At 44.4% G+C, this 15,698-nt stretch overlaps 1 protein-coding gene across 1 annotated transcript in view; it reads right to left on the bottom strand.

The window, feature by feature from the left end:
• Positions 1-2,877: 2,877 nt before the first annotated feature.
• Positions 2,878-15,698, bottom strand: part of LOC110538131 (G protein-activated inward rectifier potassium channel 1-like) — a 36,014-nt gene continuing 23,193 nt past the window's right edge. The window contains exon 3 of the mRNA XM_021624744.3: positions 2,878-4,027. Within this exon, the coding sequence (XP_021480419.1) occupies positions 3,381-4,027 (647 nt within the window). The 3' untranslated portion in view covers positions 2,878-3,380. The remainder of the gene's footprint in view (positions 4,028-15,698) is intronic.

Below are 15,698 nucleotides of genomic sequence, written 5' to 3'. Positions count from 1 at the left end.
TCCAATGCAGCTACATTTTTTAAATATAATTATTGTGATTAAAGTACATACAGTGCCTAGTGTAAGTCTACATATCCCTTTGACAGTCTCCTCATTTTGCTGCCTTAAAATGCTGTGCAAGGTTGGTAGGAATCTTATTCAAAATGATTCACAGCTGTAATGGCTGCCAAAGGTGCTTCCACCAAGTATTAACTTCTGGGGTGTGAAGATATACATCCTCATTTTATATTTCTTAGTGAAATGGAACATTTTCTATAATTATTTCTTTCACTGAAATTGTGGAGTAGGTTGTGTAGATCAGTAGGAAATAAAACAAATGCAATCTCTTTTTCGATGACATTTTAAGGCAGCAAAATGTGAAGACTGTACGAGGGGTGTGTAGACTAGGCACTGTATTCTCTCCATGATCAAAGCCAAGGACTGAAGCTGTGGGAGGAAAGCAGTGATATTGACAGTGAGCCCGACAAACAGACTCGGGGGCAGAGCAGACAAGACAATCTAAAGGGAGACTGTTCTTTAATCTCACTGTGCTGTACGTCACCATGCCAAATATGCTTCCCAAACTGCACCCTATTCCCTATGGTCAAAAGTAGTGTACTGAATAGAGAATAAGGTGCGATTTTTGACGCAAACAAATTATTCATGCTCCTGGTATTTTTACCCAGTGGAGGTGTTATCTCTGGGACATATCTTTACCTAAATAACCTCTGACACTCCTGAATAAGACATCACAATAAGGAGCAGGAAATGATGGTGCACAGGAAAGGTCTTCAATATCCTTATTATTAGCATGTAGCGAGTTCTGACAGACCTTTGAATCAGACTTTTGAGGACAAATAAGAATGTGTGATGTGCATAGGTCCAGAGTATCTTCTAGCCTGATTTTAAAATCTCAAACACACTACAAGTTAAACATTTTCTTCAACGCAGGAAAGTTCTCCTGGAGCAGGGTGATCAAATGAAGAGCCTACATCTGCATATGAGAGTAATGCGCTCTTGTGTGGTGCATCGATTCGTTCATACAGTATGTCATCTTTGTTAAGTGCATGTGGTCTGTGACCGTGATATTAGAGTGTATTGTAATCATCTTCTGAAGAGGTGTCGATTGAGCTCAGTCCCGGTCACTCGTCCCTTTCCTCTTATTGTAATGAGGCTATTCATTGTTGTAGTATGATTGGGTGACTTGTCCTCTGCTGAGCCAGTGGAAGAAGTGTAGTGTTTAAGAGTGTGAGCAAATAGATACACACACACACACACACACACACACACACACACACACACACACACACACACACACACACACACACACACTTACAGACTCTTTATGCTGCTAAATGAAAAGGTTGGATCGTGTGGATCAGGTCAGGCTTTAGCCTAAACTCTGAGTGGGCGAACACAGTGAGGAATTCATTACCAGAGGCTAGAGATCCCTCCACGCAGATCGCTTCAGGCGTGCACCTCAAGTAGGGAAAATCGAATTCCCCTGGTCGAATCTCCTCTTTTTGTGGCGTTGGTGGAGAAATTAGTGCTTGGTGGGTGGGTGCCTCTAACTATCATACATCCGTTTGTCTGAACCCTCTATTCACAGGAGTGCTAAATCCCACTGAGGCCTGTGTTGGCTGCGTGCCAAATAGCACCCCATTCCCCTTCATAGTGCAATGTTTTTAAACAGAGCCCTATGGGCCATTTGGGACGTAGACATGGACTAATCCTCCCAAAGCCTACGCTGCACTTCTGTCCCTGAGCTCAGGTGACCCTCTCCACTCTTTCTTTTCTCTCTGTTCTCCTCCCTTGCTCTCTCCCTCTTCACTTTTTCCTCTCCATTCGTTCAGATGAGTTAAAGGTTGTGTCCATTTCAAAGCTTCTGTCCTTAAAGTCTGCCTTTGGACTTTATAATGAAGACTGTCACGGATTCCTCCGGAACTTTCATCACACACACCTGTCCCCTATTTCCACTGATTAGTATGTGTATATATGTGCCCTTTGGTTTCCATTGGGGGTTGATTATTGTCACAATGTCCATTGGTGCGTGTGAGTACCTGTGTTTTGGGCTTTCATGCCCTTATGGATTGCGCAGATGATTACGGGTCTCGTCCTGTGCGTTAACCATTGTGTGTGTGTGTATTTATTCAAGGTACTCCTCGCTCTTTTGTTTGGGTTTCAACCCTGTGTTTTTGTTCCATGTTTGCCTTTACACGGCACGCCGTAATTTGGGTACAGTAAAAAAAACGCTATTACGCATTCCTCCCGAATCATTTATACCAGCGCGACAAAGACTTCATTGTGAGAGAAGTCTTGTGACTAATGTATATCCTACTCTATATAATAATCATAATTCCTTTCAGCGACAACGGGCTACAAGTCAATTGAAAGAGAGTGTGTGTGTCTGTATGTCTGTAAGTCTGTTTAGTCAATTTAGCCATGCTGCTTGTCTCTGCTCGTCTGAAGGGGGTGGACACTTCCTCCACTTTTTCACTCCCTATCCTCCGCTTCCTCCACTCCCAAACACCAGTCAATCACCACCAAGGACAAGCCTCTGTAGGGTGCCATTTGGACAAAGACTGTGTTTTCTCTCTGGTATCAGCAAAGTCCATTATCCACTGTGTTGGACTCACTCTGTTCAAAGGAGTTGTGGAACTGTTATAGAAAGTGTTTCGCGCCAGCAGCTATAAGATTAGGCCATCAACAACCTGTTGAATGTAAAAACAAAGGTGTTATGTAAACTAATGAGTAGCAGATTACTATAACATACTGCCCCAATTGTGAATAATAACAACAAGATGTAGATTGCATTTTGACTGTATTTCTTAGCTAAGTAGATGTTCCCTTTGATGGAAACTAGAATATAGACAAAGGAAGTTGCAGGTACACCACATATTATCATCTTAAATATATTTTATTTGTTTAAAACTAAGAGAGGGGGTATGTAGTGCATTCAGATGGATTGATTGTATACATGCACAATTCTTTAGAGTGTGGGGGTGATGATAGAAAGATGAGTGTGTGTGTGTGTGTGTGTGTGTGTGTGTGTGTGTGTGTGTTTGACCAGTACGAACACTGTTGCTATAAAACACCCAAAAATCACAGTAATTCCAGTAAAGATTGTGTTTGAAAAAACAGAAATAGTGACACACCGTCCATCAGTTATTTTTCCCTTCCATATCATTGTTTTCAGTCACATTCCATTTTCCCTCTCTCCATAGTTTGATGTGTGGTCAAAGAGAAGTTAGACTCTGGGGATGTGTCCCAAATAACACCCTATTCCCTACATAGTGCATTACTTTTGACCAGAGCCCCCTATGGGTCCTGTTCTAAAGTAGTGCACTAAATAGAGACTAGGGTTCCATTTGGGATGCATGCAAAGTCTGGTCATGATGACCTCAGCGGTCAGCATTCATCCTGCGTAATTTGGCCGGCAGGTTGTCCTCTGGTCGGCCCCCTCCTGAGGGCAGAGGGGTGTGGATGCGGGCGGGGACAGGGGCTGGGGTGGGGGGCAGCTGCAGGTCTCCAGTGGACTGGGTCATGGGTTCAAAGCCCAGTTTCAAGGCCTTGAGCTGCAGCCGAGCTGCAGCCTCTGGACCGGGGGAGGAACTGAGACGCTGCAACTTGAGAGGGAGGTCTCCAGTACTGCAGGCCTTCTCGGAGTGCTGGGAGCTCAGCATCAGAACCTTCCTCTGTAGGTCCTCCTTCCCAGACGAGCTCATCCTCTGAAGCTTACTGGGCAGCCTGGACTGCCCTGCCCGCTCCTCCCGGTCCGTAGTGTTGATGCAGTCCACAGAGAAGACCCGGGCACGTCGGGCGTGCCCGTGGCTCTCGCCCAGCGTGGGGGTGGAGAGGGGTGAAGGCAGGGAGGATTTCTCGTCGTGATCCTTGACGCTGTAGGGTGGGGTGTTGACCTCGAAAGTGCTGTGGAACTGGGAGTAGTCCACCCTGAAGAATCCCTCCTCCAGAGACATGACGGGCAGGAAGCGGTGGCCCCACAACACCTCATCCTCCGTGTACGATGTCCGTGCCTGACACGTCATACCTGAGAGAGAGGGAGAAAGAGAGAGAATTAAAAAGTGAAACTCAGTCTCCAGCATTGACTAGGCAGCACAAACCCAGGTGTTAAAAAGCCTTGACATTTTTTATAAATATGATGAAAATATTGTAGAGTTCAGTTAACATCAAACAATAAGGCATGGAAGAAAGAGAAAAATGATGCAGCAACCAACCCCCTCCTGCTTATCTCATCCTCTCCCTCCACCCCCTTCTCTTTTTTTCTCTTCCACTCTCAGCATGTGTGGAAACAATTCAGTCTTTGAATTGTTGTCTGACAGCATGAGAAAAAGCAATTTCCCTGACACAGACCTGCTTTGGCACAGACCTCCCTCACTCTTGCCATAGAGGGGAGATTTAAATACTGGTGCACCCTTAAATCTAGCTGGAAGACGTTTGCCGTTCCTCTGATGGCTCATAAAAATGGCCACGGCACTGTTACTCATCGAAAAGTTTCCACTAATAGGTATGGCTGAGGCTGACCCTGAGACAAACAGATATTGCACTCACTGTTTACCTCCCTCTGCCTCTGCAGTGTGTGGGGCCATTGGCTCAAATGAGCTTGATGGAGACAGCTGACTAAAGGAGATATTGGCTGCAAGTCGTTCTAGGCTGGGAGTCATAGCTAGATACTTTTCTTTTCTATATCTAGCTCTGTCTCAATGAAACCACATCCTACCTGATTCTACAGCTGTTATTTTGTATCCATGGCAACCACTAGAGGCCTAAGGTGACACATCCCTTTGATCAGTGTTGTAATGCATTTAGTCATAATTACCAGTTGTTTATTTCTCCTATCAATAGTACTAATAGACTTACTCATATAAATAAGTTGAATCTAGTCTACCATAAACAAAACATGATACTCCCAAGTAAAGAGCAGTAACATTGTAGCAGAAATTGCAGCATCCATACATCAATAAAAAGAAAACATGTAGCACCTGTAGCCAAGGAAAGGGTATTCTGGTATTGCTATCTGTGTGATGTTCTATAGTCCTATATGAAAAGGTGGTTGGTTACATTACATCCTAGTCCTATTTAAAAAGGTCTCTAAGAGTCAGCCAGATAATGACCGAAGCATCATCCTGAGCACAGCCTTCTCTGGGTGCCTCATTAATAAATACATTGGCAACGTCGTCCCAACAGCGACAGTACATACATATCCCAACCAGAAGCCATGGATTAGAGGCAACATACACACTGAGCTAAAGGCTAGAGCTTCCACTTTCAAGGAGCGAGACATTAACCCGGACTCTTATTAGAAATGTCATTATGCCCTTCGACGAACCATCCAACAGGCAAATCGTCAATACAAGACTAAGATCGAAGCCCACTATATCAGCTCTGACCCTCGTCGGATGTGACAGTGCTTGCAAATTATCACAGATTAAAGTGATTACAGTGACACGAGCTGACCAGACTAGTTAAATGCCTTCTATGCTCACTTCGAGGCAAGCAACACTGAACCATGCGTGAGAGAACCAGCTGTTCCGGAGGACTGTGTGATCAAACTCTCCTTAGCTGATGTGAGTAAGACCTTTAAAGAGGTTAACATTCACAAGGCCACAGGGCCAGATGGATTACCTGGAGAATGCGCTGATTTCAACCTCTCCCTCACCCAGTCTGTAATACCTACTTGTTTCAAGCAAATAACCATCGTTCCTGTGCCCAAGAATGCTAAGGTAAACTTTATGAATGACTATCCCTCTGTAGCACTCAAATCAAATCAAATCCAATTCTATTGGTCACATACAGATGGTTATCAGATGTTATTGCGAGTGGAGCGAAATGCTTGTGCTTCTAGTTCCAGTGCAGCAATATCTAACAGGTAATATTTAAAAATTCCACAACAAATACCTAATACACATAAATCTAAGTAAAGAATGGAATAAGAATTTGTGCCTCTTTTCTTGAACTCATGGGAAAATCAAAAGAATACAGCCAAGACCTCAGAAAAAAATTGCAAGCCGAAGAACACCATTCCAACAGTGGGGGTGGGGTGGCAGCATCATGTTGTCGGGGTGCTTTGCTGCATCATGAGGGAGGAAAATGTATATATTGAAGCAACATCTCAAGACATCAGTCAGGAAGTTAAAGCTCGGTCACAAATTGGTCTTCCAAATGGACAATGACCCCAATCATACTTCCAAAGTTGTGGCAAAATGGCTTAAGGACAACAAAGTCAATGTATTGGAGTGGCCATCACAAAGCCCTGACCTCAATCCCATGGAAAATTTGTGGGCAGAACTGAAAAAGCATGTGTGAGCAAGGAGGCCTACAAACCTGACTCAGTTACACCAGCTCTGTCAGGAGGAATGGGCCAAAATTCACCCAACTTATTGTGGGAAGCTTGTGGAAGGCTACCTGAAACGTTTGACCCAAGTTAAGCAATTTAAAGGCAATGCTACCAAATACTAATTGAGTGTATGTAAACTTCTGACCCACTGGGAATGTGATGAAAGAAATAAAAGCTGAAAGAAATCATTCTCTCTACTATTATTCTGACATTTCACATTCTTAAAATAAAGTGGTGATCCTAATTGACCTAAAACAAATAATTTTTACGAGGATTAAATTTCAGGACTTGTGAAAAACTGAGTTTAAATGTATTTGACAGAGGTGTATGTAAACTTCCGAATTCAACTGTATGTTATGTACTGTATTAAATAATTCAGCACTTTGATGGTGGTCACCAGCATACCAGCATACCATGTCATCCGTGTCCAGCAAAAACATAGCGAATGTAAACATCCAACTTCAACTGTATGAGATGAGTAATGTGAAATATGTCAACATTATTAAAGTGGCATTATTAAAGCAATTCGTGTTCCATTTATTAAAGTGGCAAATTATTTAAAGTCTGTATGTAGGCAGCAGTCTCTCTGTGCTAGTGGTAGCTGTTTAACAGTCTGATGGCCTTGCGATAGAAGTTGTTTTTCAGTCTCTTGGTCCCAGCTTTGATGACCTCGCCTTTTGGATGGTAGCGGGGTGAACAGGCAGTGGCTCGGGTGGTTGTTGTCCTTGATGATATTTTTGGCCTTCATGTGACATCGGTTAATGTAAGTTTCCTGGAGGGTAGGTAGTTTGCCCCCAGTGGTGCGTTGTGCAGACCGCACCACCCTCTGGAGAGCCCTGCTGACAGTATCCTCTCAATTGTGCATCTGTAAAGGTTTGTGAGGGTTTTAGGTGACAAGCCAAATTTCTTCAGCCTCCTGAGGTTCCTGTGTGGGTGGACCATTTTCATTTGTACACCATGGAACTTAAAACTTTCCACCTTCTCCACTGCTGTCCTGTCGATGTGGATAGGGGGGAGCTCCCTCCGCTGTTTCCTGAAGTCCACGATCATCTCCTTTGTTTTGTTGATGTTGAGCCTTCTCCCTGTAGACTCTCGTCGTTGTTGGTAATCAAGCCTACCAGTGTTGTCTGCAAACTTGATGATTGAGTTAAAGGTGAACAGGGAATACAGGAGGTCGATGAGCACGCACCCTTGTGGGGCCCCAGTGTTAAGGATCAACAAAGGGGAGATGTTGTTTACTACCTTCACCACCTGGGGGTGGCCCTTCAGGAAGTCCAGGACCCAATTGTGCAGGGTAGGGTTGAGACCCAGGGCCTCAAGCTTAATGATGAGCTTGGATGGTACTATAGTGTTGAATGCTTAGCTATAGTCAATAAATAGCATTCTTACATACAGTGCCTTACAAAATGATTCATCCCCCTTGGCGTTTTTCCTATTTTGTTGCATTACAACCTGTAATTTAAATTTATTTTTAATTTGTATTTCATTTTGGCCATCAAAGAAAATGCTATGTCTGGTGCAAACCCAACAACTCTCATCACCCCGAGAACCCTCTCCCCACAGTGAAGCATGGTGGTGGCAGCATCATGCTGTGGGGATGTTTTTCATCAGCAGGGACTGTGAAACTGGTCAGAATTGAAGGAATGGCACTAAATACAGGGAAAATCTTGAGGGAAACCTGTTTCAGTCTTCCAGAGATTTGAGACTGGGACAGAGGTTCACCTTCCAGCAGGACAATGACCCTAAGCATACTGCTAAAGCAACACTTGAGTGCTTTAAGGGGAAACATTTAAATGTTTTGGAATGGTCTAGTCAAAGCCCAGACCTCAATCCAATTGAGAATCTGTGGTATGACTTAAAGATTGCTGTACACCAGTGGAATCCATCCAACTTGAAGGAGCTGGACCAGTTTTGCCTTGAAGAATGGGCCAAAATCCCAGTGGCTAGATATGCCAAGCTCATAGAGACATACCCCAAGAGACTTGCAGCTGTAATTGCCGCAAAAGGTGGCTCTAACAAAGTATTGACTTTGGGGGTGTGAAAAGTTATGCACGCTCAAGTTTTCAGTTTTTTGTTTCACAAGAAAAAATATTTTGCATCTTCAAAGTGATAGGCATGTTGTGTAAATCAAATGTTACAAACACCCCCAAAAATCTATTTTAATTCCAGGTTGTAAAGCAACAAAATAGGGAAAATGCCAAAGGGGGTGAATACTTTCGCAAGCCACTGTAGGTATTCCTCTTGTCCAGATGGAATATAGCAGTGTGCAGTGTGATGGCGATTGCATCGTTTGTGGACCTATTGGGGCGGTAAGCAAATTGAAGTGGGTCTAGGGTGACAGATAAGGTGGAGGTGATATGATCCTTGACTAGTCTCTCAAAGCACTTCATGATGGCAGAAGTGAGTGCCACGGGGCAATAGTAATTTAGTTCAGTTACCTTTGCATTCTTGGGTACAGGAACAATTATGGCCATCTTATTAAAGGATGTGGGGACAGCAGATTGGGATAGGGAGAGATTGAATATGTCTGTAAACACACCAGCCAGCTGGTCTGTGCATGCTCTGAGGACGCAGCTAGGGATGCTGTCTAGGCCGGCAGCCCTGCGAGGGTTAACATGTTTAAATATCAGACTCATGTCGGCCACAGAGCCCACAGTCCTTGGTAGCGGGCCGCGTCGGTGGCACTGTATTATCCTCGAAGGTGAAGGCAGAGAAGGTGCTTAGTTTGTCTGGAAGCAAGACGTTGGTGTTTGCGACGTGGCTGGTTTTCCTTTTGTAGTCCGTGATTGTCTGTAGACCCTGCCACATATGTCCTGTGTCTGAGCCGTTGAATTGCAACTCGACTTTTCTCTATACTGACATTTAGCTTTTTTTATTGCCTTGTGTGAGTGAATGACTACTTTATTCTGTCATATTCCCAGTCACCTTGCCATGGTTAAATGCGGTGGTACATGCTTTCAGTTGGCTGTACCGACTCCGACAGCATATCCCAAAAGAGTGATACAGAGTATGTTACAATCCCTGATGTCTCTCTGGAAAGCAACTCGTGCCCTGATTTTGTCAACTTTGTTATCTAGGGACTGGACATTAGCAAGTAATATACTCGGAAGCGGTGGGTGGTGTGCGCGTCTCCGAAGTCCGACTCCCTCTCCTCTGGCGGTGTTGTTTTGGATCGGCCTCTGGAATCAGTTAAAATGCCCTGGGTGGTGCGGACAAAGGATCCGCTTCAGGAAAGTTGTATTCCTGGTCGTAGTGCTGGTAAGTTGAAGCCGCTCCAATATCCAATAGTTCTTCCCGGCTGTATGTAATAACAGCTAAGATTTTCTGGGTTAACAATGTAAGAAATAATACATTTTAAAAAATACTGCAAAATTTCCTAAGGACTAGAAGTGAGGCAGCCCTCTTTGTCGGTGCCATTTTAACACTCATATCTGGAGCCATGAAATGCTTTGAAAGGCTGGTCATGGCTCACGTTAACATCCTTATTCCAAGCACCCTGGACCCACTCCAATTCGCATACCGTCCCAACAGATCCACAGACGACGCAATCTCTAATGCACTCCACACTGCCATTTCCCACTTGGCCAAAAGGAACACCTATGTGAGACTGCTGTTCATTGACTACAGCTCCGCATTCCACACCACAGTGCCCTCGAAGCACACTATGCTAAGGTACCTGGGACTGAACACCCCCCTCTGCAAATGGATCCTGGACTTCCTGATGGGCCGCCCCTAGCTGCTGAGGGTAGCAACAACACATCTGCCACGCTGACCCACAACAAGGGGGCCCCACAAGGGAGCGTGCTTAGTCCCCTCCTGTACACCCTGTTCTCCCACGACTGCGTGGCCACATACGACTCCAACACCATCATTAAGTTTGCAGACGACACAACGGTGGTAGGCATGACCACCAATGATGAAGAGACAGCCTATAGGGAGGAAGCCAGAGACCTGGCAGTGCGGTGCCAGGACAACAACCTCTCCCTCAACATCAGTAAGACAAAGGAGCTGATTCTGGACTACAGGAAACGGAGAGCTGAGCATGCCCCCATTCACATCGACGGGGTTGTAGTGGAGTAGGTTGAGCGCTTCAAATTCCATTGTCCACATCACTAAAGGATCTATCATGGTCAAAACACATTCGTGAAGATGGCACGACAATACCTCTTCCCCCTCAAGGGGCTGAAAAGATGGACCCTCAGATCCTCAAAAAGTTATACAGCTGCAACATCAAGAGCATCTTGACTTGCTCCATCACCGCTTGGTATGGCAACTGCTTGGCATCCGACCGCAAGGCATTACAGAGGGTAGTGCATACGGCCCAGTATATCACTGTGGCCAAGCTCCCTGCCATCCACAACCTCTATACCAGGTGGTGTCAGAGGAAGGCCCAAAGAATTGTCAAAGACTGCAGCCACCCAAGTCATAGACTGTTCTCTCTGCTAATGCACGGCAAGTAGTACCAGTGCACCAAGTCTGAAACCAACAGAACCCTGAACAGAATTGAACCCTAAGTCATAAAACTTCTAAACAAGACTGATAAATAATTAATCAAATGGCTACCTGCAATGTCAGTGCAAAAAAATAACTATCTTGCACTGAATCTATGCACATACAGTGGACTCTACCCACACACTCACACACACACCCACACATACAGTATGGCAAAAATAGTATTTAGTCAGCCACCAATTGTGCAAGTTCTCCCACTTAAAAAGATGAGAGAGGCCTGTAATTTTCATCATAGGTACACTTCAACTATGACAGACAAAAGGAGAAAAAAAATCCAGAAAATCACATTGTAGGATTTTTAATGAATTTATTTGCAAATTATGGTGGAAAATAAGTATTTGGTCAATAACACAAGTTTATCTCAATAATTTGTTATATACCCTTTGTTGGCAATGACAGAGATCAAACGTTTTCTGTAAGTCTTCACAAGGTTTTTACACACTGTTGCTGGTATTTCGGCCCATTCCTCCATGCAGATCTCCTCTAGAGCAGTGATGTTTTGGGGCTGTTGTTGGGCAACACGGACTTTCAATTCCCTCCAAATATTTTCTATGGGGTTGAGATCTGGAGACTGGCTAGGCCACTCCAGGACCTTGAAATGCTTCTTATGAAGCCACTCCTTCGTTGCCCGGGGGGTGTGTTTGGGATCATTGTCAAGCTGAAAGACCCAGCCACGTTTTATCTTCAATGCCCTTGCTGATGGAAGGAGGTTTTCACTTAAAATCTCACGATACATGGCCCCATTCATTCTTTCCTTTACACGGATCAGTCGTCCTGGTCCCTTTGCAGAAAAACAGCCCCAAAGCATGATGTTTCCACCCCCATGCTTCACAGTAGGTATGGTGTTCTTTGGATGCAACTCAGCATTCTTTGTCCTCCAAACACGACGAGTTGAGTTTTTACCAAAAAGTTATATTTTGGTTTCATCTGACCATATGACATTCTCCCAATCTTCTTCTGGATCATCCAAATGCTCTCTAGCTAACTTCAGACGGGCCTGGACATGTACTGGCTTAAGCAGGGGGACACGTCTGGCACTGCAGGATTTGAGTCCCTGGCGGCGTAGTGTGTTACTGATGGTAGGCTTTGTTACTTTGGTCCCAGCTCTCTGCAGGTCATTCACTAGGTCCCCCCATGTGGTTCTGGGATTTTTGCCCACCGTTCTTGTGATCATTTTGACACCACGGGCAAAGATCTTGTGTGGAGCCCCAGATCGAGGGAGATTATCAGTGGTCTTGTATGTCTTCCATTTCCTAATAATTTCTCCCACAGTTGATTTCTTCAAACCAAGCTGCTTACCTATTGCAGATCCAGTCTTCCCAGCCTGGTGCAGGTCTACAATTTTGTTTCTGGTGTCCTTTGACAGCTCTTTGGTCTTGGCCATAGTGGAGTTTGGAGTGTGACTGTTTGAGGTTGTGGACAGGTGTCTTTTATACTGATAACAAGTTCAAACAGGTGCCATTAATACAGGTAACGAGTCGAGGATAGAGGAGCCTCTTAAAGAAGAAGTTACAGGTCTGTGAGAGCCAGAAATCTTGCTTGTTTGTAAGTGACCAAATACTTATTTTCCACCATAATTTGCAAATAAATTCATAAAAAATCCTACAATGTGATTTTCTGGATTTTTTTTCTACTTTTGTCTGTCATAGTTGAAGTGTACCTATGATGAAAATTACAGGCCTCTCTCATATTTTTAAGTGGGAGAACTTGCACAATTGGTGGCTGACTAAATACTTTTTTGCCCCACTGTACATATGCACACTGACGCCATACACACACACGCTGCTGTTAATGCCTATTACAGTGCCTTCGTAAAGTAGTCAGGCCCCTTGACTTTTTCCACATTTCGTTACATTACAGCCTGAGACTAAAATGGATTAAATAAATAAAAGTATCGTTAGCAATACCTCATAATGACAAAGCAAAAACAGTTTTTTAGACATTTTTTCAAATGTATTAAAAATAATTATTTACATTAGTATTCAGACCCTTTGAATTGTTTCAAAGTTTGAGTTGTTTCTACAACTTGATTGGAGTCCACCTGTGGCAAATTCAATTGATTGGACATGATTTGGAAAGGCACACACCTGTCTCTATAAGGTCTCACAGTTGACAGTGCATGTCAGAGCAAAAACTCTTGGCCACTCTTGGCCATGATTACAGACACCTTTTTTGACACTACATAAACGAGTCATCCCGCAGTGTTTGTGATGACACCCTGATGAAGACAGCTTGGCTGTCGAAACATTGGTAATTATATTTTTGCATCTGAGCTCCTAGAGTGTGCTCTCTTTTATTTTCAGGAGCAAAAATCAAGCCATGGGGTTGAAGGAATTGTTCGTAGAGCTCCGAGAGAGGATTGTGTTGAGACACAGATCTGGGAAAGGTTACCAAAAAATGTCTGCAGCATTGAAGGTCCCCCCAGAACACAGTGGCCACCATCATTCTTAAATGGAAGTTTGGAACCACCAAGACTCTTCCTAGAGCTGTCCTCCTAACCAAACTGAGCAATCAGGGGAGAAGGGTCTTGGTCAGGGAGGTAACCAAGAACCGATGGTCACTCTGACAGAGAGTTCATAGAGTTCATCTAGAGTTCATCTGTATAGATGGGAGAACCTTCCAGAAGGACAACCATCTCTGCAGCACTCCACCAATCAGGCCTGTATGGTAGAGTGACCAGACCTGAACCACTCTTCAGTAAAAGGCACATGACAGCCCGCTTGGAGTTTGCCAAAAGGCACCTAAAGACTCTCAGACAATGAGAAACAAGATTCTCTGGTCTGATGAAACTAAGATTCAACTCTTTGCCTGAATTCCAAGCTTCACGTCTGGAAGAAACCTGGCACCATCCCTACGGTGAAGCATGGTGGTGGCAGCATCATGCTGTGGAGATGTTTTTCAGAGGCAGGGACTGGGACACTTGTCAGGATCGAGGCAAAATGAACGGAGCAAAGTACAGAGAGATCCGTGATGAAAACCTGCTCCAAAGCGCTCAGGACCTCAGACTGGGGCGAAGGTTCACCTACCAACAAGACAACAGTATTTAGCCATGTTATTTCTACTTGTTTTTTAAACATCGTGTATCATTTTGATCTTTAACTCTGCATTGCTGGAAAAGGACATATAAGTAAGCATTTCACTGTAAGTCTACACTTGTTATCTACGAAGCATACAATTGTATTTGATTTTTTATTTGATTTGACAAGCCAGGTTTTTATTTGACCTCATCTCTTGTAAAATAGCCACTTATGAGACCTGTAATTGCTCTGTTCATTTTTAAAATGAACCTTTATTTAACTAGGCAAGTCAGTTAAGAACAAATTCGTATATATAAGGAAGGCCTACCAGGGAACAGTGGGTTAACTGCCTTGTTCAGGGGAAGAACAACATCTTTTTTTTACCTTGTCAGCTCAGGGATTCAATCCAGCAACCTTTCGGTTACTGGCCCAACCTGTCGCCCCAAACAGAGTTGGCTGACTGCAGAAAGAGAAACTGATCCTTTCTCTGACATTTGACTGACACAGTAATATCACTACCAAGGGGTTATCACAACCTAAACCTAAGGTTATACCCAAACCCTTGACAATCCTCAAACCAAAGCTGAAATTAATTAAAGTTATTTTACATTTCTGCATATAGAATAATTTGCTATAATTTATTATTGATGGTGGATACATGACTGGGAAGGTATACAGGTGCAGCAGGAAGTGATGTAGCTTCAGGGCCCGGCGTTCCTGCCAGTTCGCCCAATCATCATCCAGGTGTCCTGAGTTACACTGACAGTATGTTATGTTTTGTGGGTCTTGAATGAAAATCAAAGCAGCTGAGCAAGTGAGCAAACAGCTGGTGGACAGAGAGCGACGTGTCCATGCAGAGAGCTTTTTGTAAAGCCTCCATTGGCACTAATCAAATGGACCATTTCCATAATACAATGCCTCTTCTTCTCCGAGCGACTTTTCAATCCTACCACTGGCTCTCTTCATCTCTCTTCAACACACACACACACACACACACACACACACACACACACACACACACACACACACACACACACACCTGTCAGAAAGCTGTGACAACTAGGCCTACATAACACACATCTCTAGTTGAACAGGAGCTGATGCACAGTCATAGTGTGGTAGTAGAGAGACCCCATAACCATCCAATCAGACACCAGAAAGTTGCAAAGGCTGTCCGTTGGTGACAGAAGGTTTCTCAAATGGCAGGACAATGCTCTGTCTGTCTCTCAGTGGATGATATGGATGTCTTTCTCTGGGGAGTAAAGGATGTCACATTGTGCAAGGGACCACCCAGGTGACTCCAAGGCCACCTCATTCATACAGAGCAGACACCCTCATCTGCCCCCTGCTTTGCTCCTCAGCTCAGAGAACCACAGTCCTGCTGAGAGAGAAAGAGAGAGGGGGGGGGGGGGCTAAAGGGGGTTAAATGTTCGGCTGCAGCCTGCCTTAATGACATTATCAACAGAGCACAGACCATGTTGCCTGCCTGCCTGCCTGCCTGCCTGCCTGCCTGCTCATCCCTCCCTCCTCCTCTAAGCCTATTCATTCTTCTGCCCAGGACAATGAGAACAGGGGAGGGGAGAAGAACCGAGGAGAGATGAAAGGAAAAAGAGAAGGCAACAGAGAAATAAATAAATGATGCCAGAGAAGACAAAGACTTTGTTATTTAGGTATGAAAATTAGGATGAGGAATCGTATTGTTCGATGTAGAGGACAGAAAAGCACTTGTGTTGCCGTAGGTGACCCAGCACACCTGCAGCCTGCCTGTAGATCAGTACAGCTGTTGTGTTCAGCGTCTCTTACAGTTACAGAATTATCCCAGAATTAACCCTGCA

Source organism: Oncorhynchus mykiss, chromosome 12 (genome assembly GCF_057628025.1).
Source record: "Oncorhynchus mykiss isolate SJ-2025 chromosome 12, ASM5762802v1, whole genome shotgun sequence".
NCBI lineage: Eukaryota > Metazoa > Chordata > Actinopteri > Salmoniformes > Salmonidae > Oncorhynchus > Oncorhynchus mykiss.
This window is presented reverse-complemented; position numbering and strand designations above follow the sequence as displayed.